The sequence below is a fragment of the Fomitopsis serialis genome (assembly GCF_022376445.1).
Source record: "Fomitopsis serialis strain Sig1Antser10 chromosome Unknown B0H18scaffold_2, whole genome shotgun sequence".
NCBI classification, from domain to species: domain Eukaryota; kingdom Fungi; phylum Basidiomycota; class Agaricomycetes; order Polyporales; family Fomitopsidaceae; genus Fomitopsis; species Fomitopsis serialis.
Genome location: NW_025954962.1, coordinates 786,694 through 805,075, shown reverse-complemented (window position 1 = coordinate 805,075; position 18,382 = coordinate 786,694). Strand labels below are relative to the sequence as shown.

At 54.2% G+C, this 18,382-nt stretch overlaps 7 protein-coding genes across 7 annotated transcripts; 3 read left to right on the top strand and 4 right to left on the bottom strand.

Annotated features, from left to right (window-relative positions):
* Positions 1 to 352: 352 nt before the first annotated feature.
* B0H18DRAFT_1113162 (fungal-specific transcription factor domain-containing protein) lies at positions 353 to 4,396 on the bottom strand (the record flags this gene model as incomplete). The annotated part of the gene is made up of 21 exons (XM_048032904.1): positions 353 to 910; positions 960 to 1,039; positions 1,097 to 1,116; positions 1,171 to 1,243; positions 1,295 to 1,392; positions 1,450 to 1,467; positions 1,530 to 1,761; positions 1,820 to 1,928; positions 1,986 to 2,044; positions 2,098 to 2,117; positions 2,176 to 2,297; positions 2,353 to 2,369; positions 2,418 to 2,447; positions 2,501 to 2,575; positions 2,661 to 2,836; positions 2,886 to 2,894; positions 2,955 to 3,137; positions 3,203 to 3,288; positions 3,346 to 3,456; positions 3,780 to 4,060; positions 4,285 to 4,396. 21 exons carry the CDS (start codon positions 4,394 to 4,396, stop codon positions 353 to 355), a joined length of 2,469 nt encoding a protein of 822 aa, XP_047900393.1.
* Positions 4,397 to 4,569: 173 nt separating this feature from the next.
* On the top strand, positions 4,570 to 5,970 carry B0H18DRAFT_970008 (DNA-binding protein). Its single transcript, XM_048043662.1, has 9 exons — positions 4,570 to 4,706; positions 4,759 to 4,785; positions 4,838 to 5,001; positions 5,052 to 5,167; positions 5,228 to 5,282; positions 5,313 to 5,337; positions 5,383 to 5,450; positions 5,516 to 5,620; positions 5,686 to 5,970. Exons 1-9 carry the CDS (start codon positions 4,676 to 4,678, stop codon positions 5,773 to 5,775), a joined length of 681 nt encoding a protein of 226 aa, XP_047900392.1. The 5' UTR covers positions 4,570 to 4,675; the 3' UTR covers positions 5,776 to 5,970.
* On the bottom strand, positions 5,971 to 8,047 carry B0H18DRAFT_970001 (uncharacterized protein). Its single transcript, XM_048043661.1, has 9 exons — positions 7,670 to 8,047; positions 7,483 to 7,618; positions 7,379 to 7,433; positions 7,240 to 7,327; positions 6,972 to 7,185; positions 6,757 to 6,911; positions 6,400 to 6,702; positions 6,181 to 6,333; positions 5,971 to 6,128 (listed from the first exon to the last, which is right to left on the bottom strand). Exons 1-9 carry the CDS (start codon positions 7,913 to 7,915, stop codon positions 6,069 to 6,071), a joined length of 1,410 nt encoding a protein of 469 aa, XP_047900391.1. The 5' UTR covers positions 7,916 to 8,047; the 3' UTR covers positions 5,971 to 6,068.
* A 4-nt stretch (positions 8,048 to 8,051) lies between these two features.
* On the top strand, positions 8,052 to 10,424 carry B0H18DRAFT_969998 (protein PTM1). The gene is made up of 13 exons (XM_048043660.1): positions 8,052 to 8,244; positions 8,301 to 8,404; positions 8,460 to 8,554; positions 8,587 to 8,637; positions 8,688 to 8,824; positions 8,873 to 8,983; positions 9,062 to 9,165; positions 9,218 to 9,272; positions 9,320 to 9,526; positions 9,581 to 9,709; positions 9,765 to 9,911; positions 9,961 to 10,085; positions 10,138 to 10,424. Exons 1-12 carry the CDS (start codon positions 8,103 to 8,105, stop codon positions 10,083 to 10,085), a joined length of 1,407 nt encoding a protein of 468 aa, XP_047900390.1. The 5' UTR covers positions 8,052 to 8,102; the 3' UTR covers positions 10,138 to 10,424.
* B0H18DRAFT_969996 (DNA-directed RNA polymerase II, subunit 2) lies at positions 10,425 to 14,802 on the bottom strand. Its single transcript, XM_048043659.1, has 11 exons — positions 14,631 to 14,802; positions 14,130 to 14,572; positions 14,053 to 14,103; positions 13,713 to 13,997; positions 13,462 to 13,653; positions 13,094 to 13,411; positions 12,075 to 13,037; positions 11,506 to 12,024; positions 10,793 to 11,479; positions 10,647 to 10,736; positions 10,425 to 10,597 (listed from the first exon to the last, which is right to left on the bottom strand). Exons 1-11 carry the CDS (start codon positions 14,638 to 14,640, stop codon positions 10,532 to 10,534), a joined length of 3,624 nt encoding a protein of 1,207 aa, XP_047900389.1. The 5' UTR covers positions 14,641 to 14,802; the 3' UTR covers positions 10,425 to 10,531.
* Positions 14,803 to 15,027: 225 nt separating this feature from the next.
* On the bottom strand, positions 15,028 to 16,350 carry B0H18DRAFT_969988 (fructosamine kinase PKL/CAK/FruK). Its single transcript, XM_048043658.1, has 5 exons — positions 15,931 to 16,350; positions 15,758 to 15,892; positions 15,480 to 15,562; positions 15,264 to 15,417; positions 15,028 to 15,210 (listed from the first exon to the last, which is right to left on the bottom strand). Exons 1-5 carry the CDS (start codon positions 16,333 to 16,335, stop codon positions 15,151 to 15,153), a joined length of 837 nt encoding a protein of 278 aa, XP_047900388.1. The 5' UTR covers positions 16,336 to 16,350; the 3' UTR covers positions 15,028 to 15,150.
* A 152-nt stretch (positions 16,351 to 16,502) lies between these two features.
* On the top strand, positions 16,503 to 18,378 carry B0H18DRAFT_969983 (uncharacterized protein). Its single transcript, XM_048043657.1, is given in 13 exon segments — positions 16,503 to 16,733; positions 16,792 to 16,875; positions 16,934 to 16,987; positions 17,048 to 17,131; positions 17,188 to 17,263; positions 17,347 to 17,367; positions 17,426 to 17,551; positions 17,614 to 17,750; positions 17,774 to 17,898; positions 17,918 to 17,973; positions 18,038 to 18,063; positions 18,090 to 18,222; positions 18,243 to 18,378. The coding sequence occupies 13 exon segments, from the start codon at positions 16,521 to 16,523 to the stop codon at positions 18,278 to 18,280; spliced, it is 1,173 nt and encodes a 390-aa protein (XP_047900387.1). The 5' UTR covers positions 16,503 to 16,520; the 3' UTR covers positions 18,281 to 18,378.
* The last annotated feature ends 4 nt before the right edge of the window (positions 18,379 to 18,382 follow it).

Sequence of the window (18,382 nt, the reverse complement as noted above, 5' to 3'; positions counted from 1 at the left end):
GTGAATCGGTAATCGATATATATGCCCATTGTATAGACCAGTCCAGCTCGCCTTGTTTTCGTCAAATGCTATCGTCGCGACTCGATGTTCAACTTCAACTCCGGATTCTATCGTTGGGGCTCAGTCACTGTCACCAAGCATTGTAATGTAATCTCACGACATACATCGATACAATTATAGGCGTACTGGAAGTAAGAGTACAAACAAAGTCCATAGATGATCATACAACTGAGTCTACGACAGCGGCAAGGAAACGACATCATGATGGAGACCGGCACTGCAGACATCTAGCTCCCCAAGCGCATATTACTAGATGGCTTTAACGTAAATCGACGAAGGGGGAGCTGGACGGTCAACGGCCTTGGTGCCGTTGATCCGGTAGCATACCCGGATCCAGGTTGACTGGGAAGAGATTCGAGGGGTCGAGGACGGGGTAGTGCACGCCTTGCACAAATTGTGGCGCAAGGTCATTCTGATTGAATGTGAAAGGCGCCGCGGATAGGCTTGACTCGCCCACAGAGGGCGCAGGTAGTGGTCCTGCGGCCGAAGCATCCATGAAGCCGCTGTGCCCCACGGCATCATACGTTTGCCGAGGCCAATACTGGTATGGTGGGAGGAAGGTTGACACGGTAGGGTCAATCGTGGGCAACTCGAGCCCTAGTGAATGCAGCATGGCCCTGGTATTGGCATCTTCGTCATAGACCGACCGATTAGGCGTCATATCGGGTGCAGTGTAGGACGTTGCAGTATGGCGCCCATACACGTCAGAATTCATGTCTTCTCCCAAAGCCTGCTCCAATGATCGTTTTGGCCTGTGGCCGCGATGATCACCCGGAGCTGCAGGATCTGTGGCAAGTCCTACTGCTCCTTCGAGAAGTACGCGGACGCGCTCTGCGCTAGGCCAGACACTCTGTAATCCGATGAGCTACATTACAGTCCCAGAAAGCCGTAATACTCACTCCTAGGCGACCCAGTGCATTGATGGATTGTTTGAGTCCTTGCGAAGCCTGAGGGTGCCCCGGGCTCGGACGTCTGCTCACTGTGAGCAGAGCTGTGAGCCACATTTCTAGGTCTTCAGTTCATACATGATACTCACGTGTGATAACATGCATGATTCTGAGGGCGCATCGGTTAGCTCAAGTCCTTTCGAGTACAAAATGATGCACGAACCCTGCACTCTGTAGGTAGATAGTCAAGAAGGGTGGCGCACGTGACAAGCCGTACTTTTCGTCGAACAACGTAGCTGTCGCCAAGAATCAGACGAAGACAACAACTTCGAAGGGAGAACGCGTACCAATTGTACTGATCTGTGATGCCGCGCTCTGGCATATGTCCAAGGATTTCATGGGAACCGGATCTCCATGCAGCCCTTCTGCATTATCATCTGGCCGGCTACGAGGAGTTAAAGGTCAGCAGACACGCTAGCGGCATCCTGACAACCTCGCTCACCCGTTGGCGTGCGGAATGCTGCATCAAGTACAAGGTCAGGTTAGCGAGAACAACACATTGTTCCGGCGACTTAAACTCACAAGGCACGGTGAAGCAGAAGGACCGCGGCGTAATACTCGATGTGCAAGACGAGGATATGCGGCAATGGCGTCTCTGAGTGTGCTACTGCCAAATAGCGGAGTTCTTCGGGCAAGTTGATCTGCCACTTGTGCAACCTCTCTTCGAGTCGCTGCAGAAGCTGGCGACGCGGCAGGCTCTCCGGTGTAGTACTGACCGGATAGATCTGGTTCATGATATCCGTGATGATGACAGCTTAATGTTCAATTGTATTTCAGAGACTAGTGTAACGAATCAGATTATGGTGACTCACAGAGCTCGCACTGAGTGTGGAAAGACCTCATAGTCATGGCGGGACGCGGAGAGAATCTTGGTCCGAATGCATTCGGAGGACTCGGTTGCCACACTTCGTACGCATCTTCCTAAAGCCGAGGCAGTCAGATCAGCGCCCTCCAAACGCGAAAGTGTGCGTCACACACCGGGTGAACTTCCGGCAATAACGTCGTGTAGTCATTGGCTCGGAAGGTTACAGGCCTACCTAAACACAAAATGTGAAGAAATCATTTCTGCTATGGAAAGCACTGTGCCTACCCATCCACATTGCCGAAAGCCTGGCCAACAAAGCTCATGAGCCGGCCATCTTCCCCCTAGCGGTGCAGTGAGACTAACTTATCGGTGACGCAGGCAGACCACCAGATCTGTTTTCGAATTTGCTTCTCTACCGGGCTGAATAGATCTTTGCCCTTGTATATCCACTTATCTGAGTTACGGTTCAAACCTAGGTCCACGGCCTAGCCTCGTTTCGGGTCAGCGCCAGGCCACAAGCGGAAGTGCTGCTCAGCCTACCATACGCAAGGCCATGCCTGTGGAGGTCAAATAAGCACAGACGTGCAGAAAACTGATTGGCATACCTGTGAGCAACCACCCCTGTTCCATGGAACCTGTATCCTGAGTTCAGTACTGGTTGCCCATGGGGCTATGATACGTTACTGACCGAGACCAAACTCTCGAATGCCGATCAACAGAAGTGCCTGGACAGTTGACGGTCGACTGCATTGAAACACACTGTCTGGATGCGACAGGCGCGTGAGTAAGTCTTCGCAGAAAGCAGGAGGATTGCACAGCTTCGCGCCATACGACGGTAACACACTCACTGATAATTTCCCTAGCGCCCGCAGCCCACTTCGCGCCAGCGTTTGATCTGTTCTCGCCTATCGAGTTCCAGAGGGCCTCCGTTCCGTACCGAGCTGCATTTGAGAACATCGCCAACAGTAAGAGCTTGTTGACTTTCTGTGTTGAGTGGTGAGCCGGATCGTCATCCGGGGATTCACTGGCACAGCTGTAAGCCATTACCTGCCAACGAAATGGAAGAATCGTACCCGTCTCTTCTGACAAGGGAGGAAGGTATGGTGAGGTATTCGCACGACGGAATCTAATAGAATACGTACAATGGAAAATCTGCGAGAAAGTGCTGCTTGTGGATGACCGGAAAGAACGGATGTACCCACGCGAAGTACAGATCAACAAGGTGTCGCTGTACCTCTAGAGGCGGGAGTTGGACGTGCGAGTCTGCCTCCTTATAGTCGTCTAATTTATCTGGGGCATCTTCTTGTTTGATGGGCGGAAATTTCCTGTTGACGACGACACAGGAGAATGAGACCGGAGTGACCGTAACAGCAATAACCTGAGTACGCACCAAAAGCCATCATCTTTGTTTGCGCCACTCGGGTGGTCACTTCGAGCAAGTAGCGGAAGACCAGAAGCATGTCCATGGTAACGGATCTAAGTAGGTACGAACCGGATAAGGATATATATGCATGGACAATAGTACAACCATACCTCCTTCGTATCGTCGAGGGCAAGGTGTCCAAAAGAGTCGACTGTGTCGTCGACTTCGTCCCAGTTTGAAAAGTCAGTACCTGAATTGGAGTACGGATCACCCAGACGTTGCTGCGCCGATGTGTCTTCGGGAACATATGTCCCTCCAGTCGCCGTCTAGTTCTTGGCTCCTCCTGGCCGTGATGAGACGATGACGAGTCGGAGATGGGACTCCTACTCGCAGCAGCCGATGGTGGGGACCGCGATGCGTACTGTTGCACGGCACTGCCGGCAAGGCGGCGTATAAGCCCTTCCTGCCAATCTGGGGTAGGTGTTGCAAGAATGCTTGAGTCTTAAGTGGGCACAGCTATCAGAGGACAGCGTAGTTTGGCTTTGAAATCCACGGCACCTTCTATAGAGACTATCTCACGCGTCATTCGTGACTGTCTACGTACGCGACGATCTTCACGGGCGGGGCTCTCCGTAGTGCCCATGATGGTCGCGTAGAAGTTTTCAGAGTTGGTTGCGGATTGCTGACCGCGGTTGTGAGGGCCGTAGGGGCCTGACTCTACGCGGTCCAGGATCGTTCGGGCCATTGGGTCGCCACGCAGCTCCGATACGATACCCTCGGCCTGGGGAGCGGCCATGATGCTACCGAGGATACACTCGACCTGGTGCCAGCGCTGTTCGATAGCATGGATGTAGCCCTTTGGTGGGCCACGTTTGAAGCTGGGGCCTACACCACATGTCAGCCCGCTTAGCCGATCTGTCGAGAATATCTGGTGGAGAGTGGAACTCACCCTGGTATGTACATGCTGTACCTGCGGAGACGCAGTTCTTGCACTTGTCGCCTTCACTCGGCTCACACTTACTCTTGAGCTTGCGGCATCTGTCACATGCTATTGAATGTGGGTCAATGTCGCTACGGTGCATAGATCGCCCGGGAAGAAGAGGGCGCACCTCTTGAACCACGCTTTATGCCTGTGTTGAAATTGGATGGCCCTGCTTCATGGTCGTCGTCGCTGGCGCTGTGGGCTTGCGTTGGTCCAAAGGCGTAGTCGGTGAAGGACATCATCATGTCCGGAGTCAAGCTGGGGAGAGCGACGCGTAGGATGGTGGGCGCACGTCCCCCTCAGTCTTCTCCTGCTAATACAGCATGATGTCATGTGGGTGGAGTCCTTCAGATCTCAGATCTCGCGCGTCGCGTCGCGTCTCGCCCGCCGCGCTCGATCACGTTGCAGTACTTATCCGTGCCACTGGAGTGGCGGACAAGGTCTCGGAGTGGACGCGACTACATAGGTACTCAGACTCCCTCGTCTTTCGCCGGTCCAGGCGAAAGAATACATGGGGGATGGATAGCGAAGCACCATTGACGTTCAACCGTAAGAGATCTAGATTCTTCGTTCACTCCGCTTGAGCTAAGTCTTTCCTCAGAGGCAGTTCGCGGGATCAGCGAATTCAGTCAGTTCACGAGTTTATATCTGGTTGTTCAACCGCTCATCTTTGTCTGCAGTTGAGGTGGCGATACACACCATCCTTTATGTCCGCCAAGTCTACCCCGTAGACCTCTTCGTGCGGAGGAAGAAATACGATACAGTGGCCTTCCAGTCTCGCCATCCTGCTCTCAATGAATACATTTCCGGAGCTGTCAAGGCCGTAGAAGACGAGCTGGTGCTGGTATGACGTCTACCTCATTTCTTATACTCCTGGCAACTGGCCTTCCTCAGGGCGCCCTCGACAAGGTAGTGGTCGTTATCAAAAACAAGGATGAGGTTGCCCTCGAACGTTTCATCTTTGCCCTCCACAGCCTGATCAAAGTTGAGGCGTACAACAGAGACACCAGGTCCGTAGGGTGCACAGAATGCACAGTCCCCTACACTCAATTTCGTCTCCCCTTTTGCAGTGTGGACGAGGCGATTACGCCTCGTTCCCTAGGACAGTACTTCCGTTCCTTCCTCGTCAAACTCGCATGATAGAAGCGCAGCTAGGGCAGATCGAGAGCGGCGGTAAGACGTCAGCCCCAAGACCTAGCCGCGAATTCTCACCGCGACTTCTCAGACGATCTGTCCTTTGCGATTGTTATTGAACTCCAAGACGACAGGGCACCGGCCGCGTCGACCGACAATGTATGGCTTTCCATGCGTCATTGGTGGGTGTCTGAATGCTGACTATATGCTGAATGCTCCGCCAGGATCCACCGCCCTGGATTCCTGCGGCCGAGGAACACGCCACCGCGGGTGCGTCGGACAAAGCAGAACTACACATGCTTCGGGTGGTCGAGACCGGAATTATCAATGTGAGCCGCTCACTTTCAGTCATGTGTAGCGTGGACCCTGACATGTCGTCTCTGTGGCGCACCAGCTGGCTCTCGCGGTGCAGGAGAGTGAGGAGAAACTCAAGCTGTTATCTTGTGAGGAAGCACCGTCGAAAGGGAAGGGCCGTGCGTTATGAACAACATGCTCTCCTTCAGACTACGCGTCCCAGTGATTCTGGGGCCGCGTATACCGTCCTGGTACTGGGCGTTCACGCGCTCCGTCGCACCATTTTCAGCAGCGACAGCGGAGTTGCCCATGCCGTGTTCATGAAGCAGCCAATGGCAAATGTGCACACGAACATATGAATGAATGCAATGAATGAGATTAAAGAATAATTGCAATACGGAGAGTTCGTCCGTCACACTATGAATACACTAGAAAGCAAGCTACATCTGAACTCTTCCCAACAAGATCTGACGTCAACTACATTCAGACATCCACCCGAATGCGCTGTATGATGGGTATGATCCGATCCCATTCTTCCATCGCCTGGATTCAAGGTAAGACAGCAAGGCCGGCGAGTAAATGGCAGAAGACTCACTGCCTTATAAAACTCTATTTGCCCGTCCGCGAGGTTGCCCAACATCTCCTTCATCTCGGCTTCCTTGGAGTACTGGAAGACCGACTGCTCTCTCAGAACCTCTTCGCTGAACGCGTCTGACGTCTCGTGTGCAGTAGCGACTGCATCTTGAAGCTACGTCATGGACGGAAATTGAGATTCCTACGGACGAACTCCGCAGAACTAATGGCGAGCACATACCTCCTTGATCTTCGTGTCCAGTTTGCGCGCCTTCTCCACACGGCTCCTGTCGTCATCAGCGCCTCGTAGTGCATCCACCCGATCCTTGAGGTAGGCACTAAGACCGAGACCAGTGCTACCTGCATGACCACTGATCACGGCTGCAAGCCTATCACGCTCGGCAGTGACACCAGAGAGGTAGTCTGAAAGCTCCTCGAAGTCCATCTGCTTCTGGTCGCGAAGCTTGAGCACTGCTCGGTTGGCATGGGAGTAAGACAAGAGAGAGTGGAGGTGGATCAGGAATGGGTCGGTTGTTGTATGTGTCTGGAAGCACGGAGGTCAAAATGCAGGGATGGCAATGTGCATGACCAGTCTCACCGTGTGCCGCACCAACGCAGAGAACTCCAACAGCGTGTTCGAGAAATGGTTCAGCTGATCCGTGATGCCCGATTCGAGGAACCCCAGGCCTTGCACGGCCACAGCGAGGTCGTGGTAGTCTCCCGTTAGATCTTCGCCGGGGTCCACCCCGCCGTCTCTTTCAGCCTCAGATATTCGCACACGGGCAACGGAGGGCGGGTAGGACTCATACTCACCGTTCGTCCGGTTGCGCACACGCGTCCAGAGGCGCTCCGAGACGGTGATGCCTTCCTCAAACTTGTCGACCGACTCGCGCATGGAGAGGAACCGCTCGTCGGGCTTGCGTACGCGCGAGAACGCGTTGAGAAGCGTGTCGGATATACTGTCGATGACACCTGTAGAGGATTCTGGCCCTGGCGGGTGAGCGACATGCTGGTGCATGATGACATGCTAGAGGGAAGAGTCAATGCATAGTGGTAGCCGACACAAAGGGATCGTGCTGACCCATTCCGTCGACTCAAAGAAGGCACGCAGCAAAGTGCTCCTTTGCAGAGTTGGATGCCGCGCCAAGCGCTGCAAGAACCGGTGGAGACTGCATGGAACGTAAGTCAATCTCACGCGAGGACCTAGGGGATGTACACACTCGGAACGGCGTCGCTCCATAAACTCTGGGCTGAATCTGTCTCCGGTGACATACTCTGGATGAAGGCATGAGATATTAGGTGCATGTGGGACAAGAACACGTACCAAGTCTATGTTTGCCAGGTAGTGGCGGCACTACGCATGCAGGGAAGTCCTTTGCCAGATGATCACGCAAGAAAACGAAGTCCTGGAATCGCCGGCGGGAGGAAGGATTGGGCGTAGAGAATATCGAGAGGTTGGTCTGACCACAGGCATGAAGACGAGTCCGCAGGCACAGGAGGTCGGCACATACCTTCGCAGAGACCAAATACGAGACATAGGCATCCTTCGTCTCTGCGAGCTCCTTTACTGGGTCCTTCACACTTGTTATGAGGTACCCTTCCCACTTCGGATCGTGCGGGCTGCGCCCCTCGTCGCTTTCTGATGTGCTCTGCCTGTATCCTGGCCCAGAAGGTGCAGCATAGCCGACGTCATTGGACGGTTCGGCTGGGGACTCCCAGGTTACGCTGTCGAAGACGTCTTCATCGTCGCCGAGCATGAGGGCGGCGGCGCGTATCGGTCGTGGCTGTTAGAAGCAGTCCAGGAGTGAGTGAGACGCGTAGATGGGCCGTGGCTGCGCAGTAGTTGCGACAGGGTACGGTGGGAGTGATGCCTCAGACGGACACAGGCAAAGACTCGCGCTTGGAAACACCCGTCAACAAGTCGCGTTCCCTCACTCTCCCGCGATGCTCTCGTCATGGCTTTCATTCGTATTTTCTTCATTATTGATTCTTTCGACGGCTGCATATGAAGTACCGGTATCCGACAAGGACTATGACCGGCAAATATGCTCGGGAATGTGGGCAAACCAGAAGACATTCATCAATGGTATGTCGTACGCACGTACTACCGCACTCAAACCTATGCTTACAGTAGTCCTGCAGTAACCTTCGATAGCAGCGCACAAGGCCAGCTGGCCATGGTCGTATACGAATGGGGAGACATGGCATACCTCGGGAAGGTGACGTCCCCTGAGACGGACCGGCCTGTGAGTGCACGGTGGCCCCGCGCGCTTCGCTACACATGCTGACCACACAACATAGCAGAAGACCTACGTTTGCACGTCCGATGCTGTCAAAGGCGGTCTTTGTGAAAACTCACAATTGGGTCGATTCATTCTTGACCTGCCGACGGGAAAGTCGGTCAATGAAACCAGTTCTGGTCCGCGAGGGTTAGCTTCCAGGGCGGATCGTCCTCCCTTCCTGCCTCTTCAGATGCCTCGTCCGGCAGCCTCTGGAATGACCCTTCGGGCAATCCGGCACCTCCGCGAGCAACTATACTACTCCGTGGCGGCGTGATATTCAGCTACTCGACGAGCGGGACGCGCTAAACCCGAGTCCTTCCGGAATCCTGCTGTACCAGCAACCCATCCAGTACCAAGTACGAAAGATAGGATATTATTGTGTCGGTATGTGATCACTACTGCGTACGTAGCCTGTCCTGATCGTGCTCTCAGCTATTGTTCCTGTGTCTGTCATGCCAAGTTCTGCCCGGCAAGCCGGCGCCGACGTTCCCTACCACCCCACCTACACTGGCACCGTATTCTTCCGCAACACCTTCGACGGCCGTCTGCCTGCCACCGACTATCCAAAGTCAACGTGAGTGCTGACCGGGTGTTGTATTTATCTCGTCACTCTGAACAAAGCATTCGTTCAGTTCTACTTTATTATGTTCCTCGTGTATACTGTTGTGGCTGTCGGCTGGGGTTGGCTCTGTTACAGGAATCTGCAAGACTTGCTTCCCATTCAGGTAAGGCATTAAGGCACAATTAGCCAGACATTTGCATTGACCACTCTCTCAGTATTACTTGTCTAGCTTGCTGGGCTTCCTCATTATCGAAATGGTCGCCAACTGGGGTGCCATACTTCCACTTTCCATTATGCACGGTTCCTGACTTCCACAGCATACTACCGCTATCTGAATGCCCACGGGAGGGGCACACCGTCAACCGTATTCCTAATTGTCGTGGCCATCCTGGATGCCGGTCGCAACGCCCTGTCGTTCTTCCTGCTGCTAATAGTATCTCTGGGCCTGAGCGTGGTAAGAGAGTCTTTGGGCAAGACCATGATCAAATGCCAAGCACTCGCGGTGGCACACTTCATCTTTGGCGGTAGGGTGCATCGCCTTCGTGTCAAGATGTCTCACTGATGCCACAGGCCCACAGTCCTGTACGCCGTCGGCATCGTAGAACTCGAGCTGGAGTCAACTTCAGCTCTTGTGCTGCTTCTGTTCGTCGTGCCATTAGCGTTCACGCTTAGCGGCTTCCTGCTGTGGATTCTGTATGCGCTGAATAGTAAGCACAGCCAGCTTCACGCACACTAGTCACGACTTGATGTCGCGTTCAACAGCGACGATCGCACAACTCGCGTCTCGGAAGCAACATTACAAGCTCTACATGTTCAAGACGTTGCATCGTATCTTGTTGCTGACTGTCTTAGTTATCGCCATATTCTTCGTCGTCTCTTCGCTGACATTCTCCGGACGCCTCGCAGAAGGTATGCTTCTTCTATTGGACAGATAGGGTACATTTGACCATGGTCCCAGATTACGGCGCAAGGTCCTGGAGGGTACAGTGGTGGCTACTTGACGGATGGCTCGCGCTGCTGTACCTCCTCGACTTCGTTGCAATTGCGTACTTGTGGAGGCCGTCGCCCAACAACAGCAGATAAGTCGCCTTCCTCTGCACTCATGAGTCCCGGCTGACCGTGTAAGGATATCCACGCTAGCCATGTTCGACGAGCTCGCACAAGATCCAGAAGACGCAGAGGACTATGATCTCGAGGCCCTCGAGCACCGCGAAGGCGGTCACATGCACATCCCGGACAACGATGATGATACAGCGACCCTCGTCGGGCGTGCGGGTGGTTCCATGGCTGAGGACGCCGTCGTATTTGACATCGGAGACGATGATGCAGACGACGATGAGCTGAACGCGAAAAAGCGACGAGGCCTGGAGCGTGAAGGAGACGCTCATGAACGGGAGGGCCTAATGAAGGACGATTGATTCTATGTAGTGTCTCAACAACATTCGTTAAATTATACGACATCTGTAGTATACATGCATGCAAGATAGCTCTAGAACGAAAGCGAGGAGTGTCCACGAGCACTGAGCAACCTAGTCCCTGATGCGTCCTGTGGACACGGTGTACAAGCGAGCAGCAATGTTCATGCTTTGCAATTCCTGATGCGACTCATAAGCCCAAGACGTATTTCGAGACATAAGGACATACCTGGAACAGCAACTTGGCTGCGTAAGGAATGTACAATTGCGAACACGCTGTCTTGTTCTTACATGACCGACACTCGAAGGTTTGCTTTTTCTGCACAAAAGGTCAGCGAAATGCAGGGATCAGACTGGATACCTGGAGTGACTCACGAGGTTAGCGATGGCGGTGAGACCGCATATATCGCAAACATGTAGCCTGTAGGCATCGCTCGCTTCGAACAGACGTTCCTTGAGGAACGCTGCGACGCCATGCGAGATCATACAATCACGTTCCATCTCTCCGAACCGCAGGCCACCGTCACGACTACGACCCTCGACGGGCTGCCTTGTGAGGATCTGTACCGGTCCTCTAGCACGAGAGTGGATCTTGTCGTCGACCATGTGCTTGAGACGCTGGTAATACGTGGGCCCGAGGTAGACTTGGGCCTGCAGTTTGCGACCGGTATGTCCGTGATACATCACCTCCAGACCACGCGACTGATAGCCCCTCTGCCGCAAGAATTGGGAGACGGACTCGACGGTCAGATCGGTGAAGGGCGTCGCATCGCCTTCGTTTCCGATAAGTGTGGCAACCTTTGAGAGCAAACACTCGACCAAATGTCCGATTGTCATACGCGACGGGATAGCATGGGGGTTGATGACGATATCAGGCGTTATACCTTCAGCGGTGAACGGCATGTCCTCCTGGCGGTACGTGATACCGATGGTACCCTTTTGACCGTGTCGAGACGCAAACTTGTCGCCAATCTGCGGAATACGCGTGGAGCGGACACGAATCTTGACGAACTTCTGCCCCTCTGCGTTCGTTGTGATCAGCACTTGGTCAATAATGCCACTCTCCGTGCTTTGAGCGGTGTCGACACATCCCGTCTTGTATGGTTCCGCGTCCGCTGTCCGAGCTCTTCACTATCTGGAGGGATAGGGGCAGTCTTGCCGATGATGATGTCCTCGCCATTGACACCGGTGCCAGGCGCGATAAGACCGTCGTCCTCGAGTTTGTCGTAGGTACCGTGCTTCATACGGAGGGTGGTGTCTCGCGTGGGCTTCTCGAACTCCTCAAGCTGCTGAATCCCACTCTTCTTCTCGAGGTCCATGTAGCTCCGGTAGTACATACTGCGGAATAAACCTCGGTCGACGGAGCTCTGGTTCATGATGACGGAGTCTTCCTGGTTGTAACCACTGTAGCACAGAATGGCCACAATAGCGTTCTGGCCAGCGGGGAGTTCTCGGAATCGCAGATACTCCATGGAACGCGTGGTGGCAAGGGGCTTTTGAGGGTAATACAGGATGTTCGCCATCGTGTCCATACGGACCAGGAAGTTGGTGAGATGGATACCCATGGCTTGCTTACCCATAGCAGATTGGTAAGTGTTACGAGGAGACTAGAAGGGATGTCAATTTCACATATAGGACCATTTACCATGAAACGTACTTGGTTGTGATCAGGGAAAGGAATAATACTAGCGCACACACCAAGGATCATACTAGGGTGGATCTCGCAATGTGTCCAGGTGTGAATGTTCGTCGACGCCTTCAGCCGAGCCGCAGGGTCAAACTCGCCATCATTAGCGTGAGGGTCGACACCGTGCGACTGCAACCTGGAGTTCTCCAGATCATCTGGGGTCATGCAGATCATGACAGTTTCCTCTTCCTCGGCATCAAGGAGCTCAATCACTCCACTCTTCACGAGCGAATCCCACTTGAAATCGGCGTCGTCGGCGTCCTTTCCGTTGTTGATCCATTGTATGTGCTTCTTCGTGAGGAGCAGCTGCTGATTCTCCACGATGAACAGCGGGCGGCACACACGGCCGGCGTCCGTGTAGAGTCGAAGCTCCCTTTCACGGATGTCGCGCACTACCGAGACTTCAGGACTAATGTCGTCCTTGCGGCGAAGCTTCTTGATCGTCTTCACGAGGTTCCCTGGATCACGGTGTACACCCATCCATACACCGTTCACGAAGACCTTCGTGCATGGCGTTGCAGAGTGAGCGTTCTCCTCCAGCGATTCCAGACCCCACTCCTCCAAGAACTCGATGACGGGCGCAGAGAGCGAGCCGACGGAGATACATGACATGAGTGAGAGGTTCTTGACGAGACCGCAAGCCTGTCCTTCTGGCGTCTCCGCTGGGCAGACCATACCCCAGTGAGTGTTATGAAGCTGACGAGGCTTCGCAATCTTTCCCTCTCGTCCCAGCGGGGTGTTACAGCGACGCAAGTGCGATAGCGTGGACGCGTAGGTGTATCTGTTCAGCACCTGCGACACACCAGCCTTCGACGCCATAGACTTCTTCTGGTCGCCCCAATTGCCAGTGGCAAGGGAGTACTTTAGTCCATTTGTGATCGTGTTATGCTTGACAGCGAGGTTCAAGTTAAACTCCTTGTGTGTCTCGACGCACTATGGGCAGCTAGCGTGAGTAAAACTGAATAGACCAGCTACACAACGCGGCTTACCTTCTGCAAGTACCGGTAGACGTCCTTTGTAAGTTTCCGGAACAGCATGCGGAACAGGTTGGCGAGCAAGGGCCCAGCGAGGTCCAGCCGCTTCTTGCCAAAGTGGTCACGGTCGTCCAGATCTCTCCGCTCCATAGCAGCCAGGAGCAGTCGGTGTATCATGTACCCAAAGAAGTACGCCTTCTTCGACTCCGAACCCTCTGCCATCGAGACGTGCGGCAACATCTCCTTCTGCAAGATCTCCTGCGCGTACCGCAGACGGCGCTCGCGGTTGAGACCCGTAGTTGTGCCACGGTTGCCGATGAAGTCCAGCGCGACCTACATGGAATGTCAGCGCACATGCAACACAGCAGGACCGACAGACAAACCTCGCGATCCTGGATCACGAAGCCGTCGTCGATGCACGGCTTCAGCATCTCGAGCATCTGCGCGTCCTGCATGTCGTAGCAGATGTGTTCGAGGATATCTCGGTCGGAGATCACTCCAAGGGCACGGAAGACGACCCAAATGGGAATGTCGACCTTGATGTAAGGAATGGTCGCCTTCATCACGTTCCCCAGCTAATGGGTGACGGTCAGCGACACACATAACGTCATTGTAACAATGGCACTCACCGAACGCTCTGGTTGCGGTGATAGAGCTTGACCTGGAACTGACTGATAGTCTTCCCTCCTCGCTCTACCGCACTACGGATCTCCGCAAGGAAGCTAATGGGCGAAGGTTGTGCTTTCGCGAATACGTAGACATGGTTCGTGGCCATACGCTCCTGCGCAATCAAGACTTTCTCCGAGCCGTTGATAATGAAGTATCCTCCGGAGTCGAAAGGACATTCGTTGAGGTCGTACAACTCCGAGTCGGCGAGTTCGTACAGAATGCAGAAGGAAGACCGCAGCATGATGGGCACCTACAAAGTCTTGACTGTCAGTCTGTATACCAGAACAAAGGCTTACACTACGCACCTTGCCAATCCAGACCTTCCTCGTGTCCTCCGGGTTGTCGTCCTGCTCCGGCTCCCAAATCATGTCGCCCGTGAGACTGTCGGGTCCTCCCTCCCAATCAGCACCCGCTTCTTCATCTCGATATACAGCGGTGCAGAGTACGTCAGGTTCCTCAACCGTGCCTCCTGCGGGAACACAGGGACGACCGAACCATCCGCCTCCGTGACCGTCGGCCTCGACAAGTAGATCTGCCCGAACTTGATTTCATACCGGCGATTGACGTCGCCTTCATGTCCAGTATGCTGGTCACTCTGGTCGAGAATGAGGTCTGCGTTCTCGTCCACCAGCTCCTGCATCGTATTCTGGACAAATTCGTCGAATGAGTCGAGCTGCTGCCGGACGAGACCCTTTTGGGCGAAGAAACTAGAGATGACGGTCCAGCAATCTTCCTGTGTGATATCCTCGGGCTCTTCCTCGTCTTCCTCTTCTTCAAGACCATATCCCGTCTCGTCATAAAACGACTGCTGAGTGGGATCGAGTTCTGTAGCAGGACGCGTGTCAGTCTCAGCACAGGACGGATGAAAGCAGAGGACCCTTACCTTGACTCATTTTGGTGAGATTGTAAGCTCGCTACGAAAGCAAAGCCTATATCAGGTCGTTCAGATCGTGAGGACTAAGTTCGCTGGAGCAGCAGAGGAAGAGCGATCGTATGTGGCCGCCACCAAACAAGGCGGGTGAAGAGCTCAGCGCGACGCTGACCGAGCTTGAGAAGCGGCAATAGTGTTTGCGCTTGTTGTCCAATAGCCTCTACCGAATTGCCAATTATGGGTTGTGTTCTTAGTCTCACCGTGACCGTGACGTGGTCCTGGACATCGAACCGACGCGCCTCGCTCTCTCGTGCAAACATACTTTTTTCAGCATAACTCTCGCATCTCTGTGAAATCCTTTCACGGGTTATCCTCAATGTATGTTAGAAAGTTTGGTCCACAGCCTGAAGCATCGAACGGCATCGCACTCAGGTAATATGTGGCATGCATAGTAGAGCGCAGAACCGACGCTGACCACTAGACTTCCTGTTAATACAGTCAAGATATGAATGTCTAAGTAATAGCTCGTCTATCAAGGAATGGCCTTTAGCAAGCGGTTCAATTTCTGCTGCGCACTGCTAGCATAGGAGCCCTGCAGAAAATTAACCGTCATCACCGACGTTTCTTTGCCCTCATGACACGCACCCCAAATAACACTGTATGATTGAGGTAATGATACAGCTCATATAGGTCGCCGCGGAGCTCGTATTGGTCCTCAGGTTCCGATTTCGGTAAGTACTCGTGGTACGTCTTGAAGAACGACTTCGGTATGCCACCGAAGATGCGCGCAATCGCTAGGCTGACAGTAAGTTGCAGGATTCAGTCAGTGCGATCAGTTTGGCCAGATATAGGACCGCGTACTCCGCCTCGTTATGGCCATAGTACGACGAAGGATCGAAAATAACAGGTTGACCCGTCTTCTTGTCTGTTCCAGTGTTCCCGCTCTGGTGCACGCAGTGAGAGAACATACTTGTCTCCAGAATTCCTGGCTCACCCATAGATCACCGTGAAGCAGGACTGGCTGAATGACCAAGGGCCCGAGGAGCGCCGGGATTACGCTGTGGTATATAGCTGCTCAGCGCTGCGGGTTGCGCTGCGATCGTCCGCTGTCATATCTTACCGCTTCCTTAGCTCGACACCCTGCTTGCAGAGTGCTTCATAGCCTCCCCGCCTTCGAGTGTATCGAACAAGCTCCCGACGAGTGCGTCGAAGCATTCCTCCCAGGAGTCAAACCAGCCATTGGCTTGTTTGGTTTGACCGCAGAACGTGGGGACCTGGAAGCCAAACCCCATTGTGCTCTTGTAGCATGCACTTCCGTGGCTAGTCTCTTGCCCAAGGCCTTGGCGGCATTGTCGGTGAGAGTATCGATGTGCTTGTACTCACACAAGAAGTACGGCTTGCCGATCTCGCTATCATTTTCTGCGGTCTCCTCGTCGAAGATACCTGCCGCAAGAAGGGTGGGTGCGAGACCAGGGGCGGCAGTATTGATCCCTCTCAGGGATTCTGCCTCGCCGTTGAATTGTTCTCCGTCCGAGGGTGCGCCAATCTTCCCAATGTATCCTTGGCCGGAGGAAGACTGAATGGGCGGTGATGAGGACGGCGAGACGGATACGCCAGGCTCCGCCTTCTGGATGGCTTGGACAAAGACTTTGTGGACGCTAGGCGGCATCGTTGTTTGCTTGGCCAGTCTGTGGAAGCTCGCGAAAGGATGGACCATGCGTGCTGAGCTGCCATGCTCGAGCGGTCGACGCGCCGATGGGAGCCTATGACGCAATCTCTCAGACATCGTCGATGCCGATCTGATCGAGCTGCCACTGTCGCGCGCGGGCCGTCGCACCCTCTACTGCCCGAAGTCTCGCCGAGGCTTGTAAGCCGATACGGACAGTGCCCTGGCTGCGCGAGATGCATCTTCGTTCCTTCCCTTTGCCGCCAAGTCGCTATACCCTGAGCCGCCCCAGATTCTATAAGTTGCACGCGAAGCCAGCGATCTCCATCCCCAACTCCAGACAGTTGACGCAGTCCAGTTCTCCCAACATGCCAGCCTATCAAGTTGCCCCCGGAGCGGACCAATTCTATCCTCTCAATAAGCCAACCATTGGCACTGCCTATCCAGAGGTAGATATAAAACCGGCTGTGTGTCACACAATTGACGCGATGTCCGTTCGCACCAGAGTGTCTATCCGCAGAATGCACAGCTGCCTCTTCTCTTCCACCCTTGACTATCAGGGGAGTGTCGTTCAAGAACAGGATATTCGTCGTAAGTACACGCCGCTGACTCAGTTCTTTGAATACTACTGAGCCATGTTCGTCTGTAGTCCCCCATGTGCCAGTACAGTTCGAAAGATGGCTATGCGACCGACTGGCACCTTGTGCACATCGCGTAGGTGACTGAGTGTAAATTCGGTGTCTACACACACTAAGAGCTGCAGGGCTTTGCAACTCGTGGTGCCGGCGCCATCTGCATGGAGGCGACGTCCGTCGTTCCCGAAGGTCGTATCTCTCCGGAGGACGCTGTAAGTTACCCAAGCTCTTCACCCATACGCCACTCACGGCATACCTCCTAATCCAGGGCCTGTGGGAGGACGGACAAATTGAGCCGCTCAAGCGCATCGTCAACTTCGCCCATGCGCACGGCACACTCATCGGTGTTCAACTCTCACATGCGGGAGAAAGGCTTCGACCCAGCTCCTTGGGCTCGCTCGGTCATAGCTGGGTTGCCTCTGAAAAGAGGGTGGCTGGCCTAACAAAGGTCACCCGGACGCACTATCATCAATGCCAAGTCTGGCCGACTAATTAATTCTTCGTAGTTTACGGCCCATCCGAGCTCAAGTTTGCGGATACATTCCCCCTCCCCAAGGAGATGGACGAAGCTCACATCCAGTACGTCGAGGACTCGTGGATCAAGGCCGTGGAACGCTGCAAGACGATCGGATGTACGCCTTTCTCGCGTCGCAGGCACGAGCTGCCACTCACACTTCGTATGCCTCTCCCCCAGTTGACTTCATAGAGATCCACGCAGCACACGGATACCTGTTGCATGAATTCGTCTCCCCGCTCTCCAACGTGCGTACCGACATCTACGGTGGGCAACCTCTGGAAACCGCCTGCGCTTCCCCCTACGCCTCATCTCGCGTGTCCGCGCTGCCTGGGACAAGCCCCTCTTCGTGCGCGTGAGCGCCACCGACTGGGCGGAGGGGCCTGAGAAGGGCGAGGATGGGCAGTGGAAGCAGTGGGGCATCGAGCAGACCAAGATTTACGTCGGGAGATGGAGAAGCTCGGCGTCGATTGATAGACTGCAGCACGGGCGGTAACTGGGCGGACCAGAAGATCCCGGGAGGACCAGGATACCAGGTCAGTATCTAACCTTAACTTCCGTTCTGTTCTCACAGCGTTGCAATGCAGGTTCCCTTCGCGAAGAGCTAAGAAGGCCTACCCTAATCTGCCTGTCGGCGCAGTTGGTCTGATACCGAGCCGGAGCAGGCTGAGGGCATCCTCAAGGATGGCAAGGCCGACGTCATCTTCCTCGCCCGTGCGCTCATGAGGGACCCGCACTGGCCAATAGCGGCTGCGGCAAAGTTGGGCGTCGCGGTCAAGCCGGCCTCCAGTACGAGCGCGCTTGGTCAGAGATGCTCAGTCACACCGTCGTGAACTCGAAGAAGTAGTTAGCTCACAAAGATTTGGTTATGTCGGAAGGCCGGGAGATTAAATGCAACCAGGATGTACTCGTAGATGTTGATGTATGATCCCCGCACAGGGACAATGTC

What these genes read in the sequence shown, in the direction of transcription:
- B0H18DRAFT_970001 (XM_048043661.1), bottom strand. Translation starts at nt 7,915, where the DNA reads ATGCTCGGCGACGATGAAGACGTCTTCGACAGCGTAACCTGGGAGTCC. An exon ending in ACCTGGCAAACATAGACTTG is followed by an intron (nt 7,434 to 7,482) that starts GTACGTGTTCTT and finishes GCCTTCATCCAG; the next exon opens with AGTATGTCACCGGAGACAGA. An exon ending in AAATAGAGTTTTATAAGGCA is followed by an intron (nt 6,129 to 6,180) that starts GTGAGTCTTCTG and finishes CCTTGAATCCAG; the next exon opens with GCGATGGAAGAATGGGATCG.
- B0H18DRAFT_970008 (XM_048043662.1), top strand. Translation starts at nt 4,676, where the DNA reads ATGGATAGCGAAGCACCATTGACGTTCAACC. An exon ending in ATCGAGAGCGGCGGTAAGAC is followed by an intron (nt 5,338 to 5,382) that starts GTCAGCCCCAAG and finishes GCGACTTCTCAG; the next exon opens with ACGATCTGTCCTTTGCGATT. An exon ending in TCGAGACCGGAATTATCAAT is followed by an intron (nt 5,621 to 5,685) that starts GTGAGCCGCTCA and finishes GTGGCGCACCAG; the next exon opens with CTGGCTCTCGCGGTGCAGGA.
- B0H18DRAFT_969983 (XM_048043657.1), top strand. Translation starts at nt 16,521, where the DNA reads ATGCATCTTCGTTCCTTCCCTTTGCCGCCAAGTCGCTATACCCTGAGC. An exon ending in TTGGCACTGCCTATCCAGAG is followed by an intron (nt 16,734 to 16,791) that starts GTAGATATAAAA and finishes TTCGCACCAGAG; the next exon opens with TGTCTATCCGCAGAATGCAC. An exon ending in TCAAGAACAGGATATTCGTC is followed by an intron (nt 16,876 to 16,933) that starts GTAAGTACACGC and finishes GTTCGTCTGTAG; the next exon opens with TCCCCCATGTGCCAGTACAG.
- B0H18DRAFT_969998 (XM_048043660.1), top strand. Translation starts at nt 8,103, where the DNA reads ATGCTCTCGTCATGGCTTTCATTCGTATTTTCTTCATTATTGATTCTT. An exon ending in CCGCAACACCTTCGACGGCC is followed by an intron (nt 8,984 to 9,061) that starts GTCTGCCTGCCA and finishes CTCTGAACAAAG; the next exon opens with CATTCGTTCAGTTCTACTTT. An exon ending in AAGACTTGCTTCCCATTCAG is followed by an intron (nt 9,166 to 9,217) that starts GTAAGGCATTAA and finishes CCACTCTCTCAG; the next exon opens with TATTACTTGTCTAGCTTGCT.
- B0H18DRAFT_969988 (XM_048043658.1), bottom strand. Translation starts at nt 16,335, where the DNA reads ATGGTCCATCCTTTCGCGAGCTTCCACAGACTGGCCAAGCAAACAACG. An exon ending in GCAAGAGACTAGCCACGGAA is followed by an intron (nt 15,893 to 15,930) that starts GTGCATGCTACA and finishes TTTGGCTTCCAG; the next exon opens with GTCCCCACGTTCTGCGGTCA. An exon ending in ATCATACAGTGTTATTTGGG is followed by an intron (nt 15,211 to 15,263) that starts GTGCGTGTCATG and finishes AATTTTCTGCAG; the next exon opens with GGCTCCTATGCTAGCAGTGC.
- B0H18DRAFT_969996 (XM_048043659.1), bottom strand. An exon ending in TTGGGAGGGAGGACCCGACA is followed by an intron (nt 14,104 to 14,129) that starts GTCTCACGGGCG and finishes ATGATTTGGGAG; the next exon opens with CCGGAGCAGGACGACAACCC. An exon ending in TCGTGATCCAGGATCGCGAG is followed by an intron (nt 13,412 to 13,461) that starts GTTTGTCTGTCG and finishes CATTCCATGTAG; the next exon opens with GTCGCGCTGGACTTCATCGG.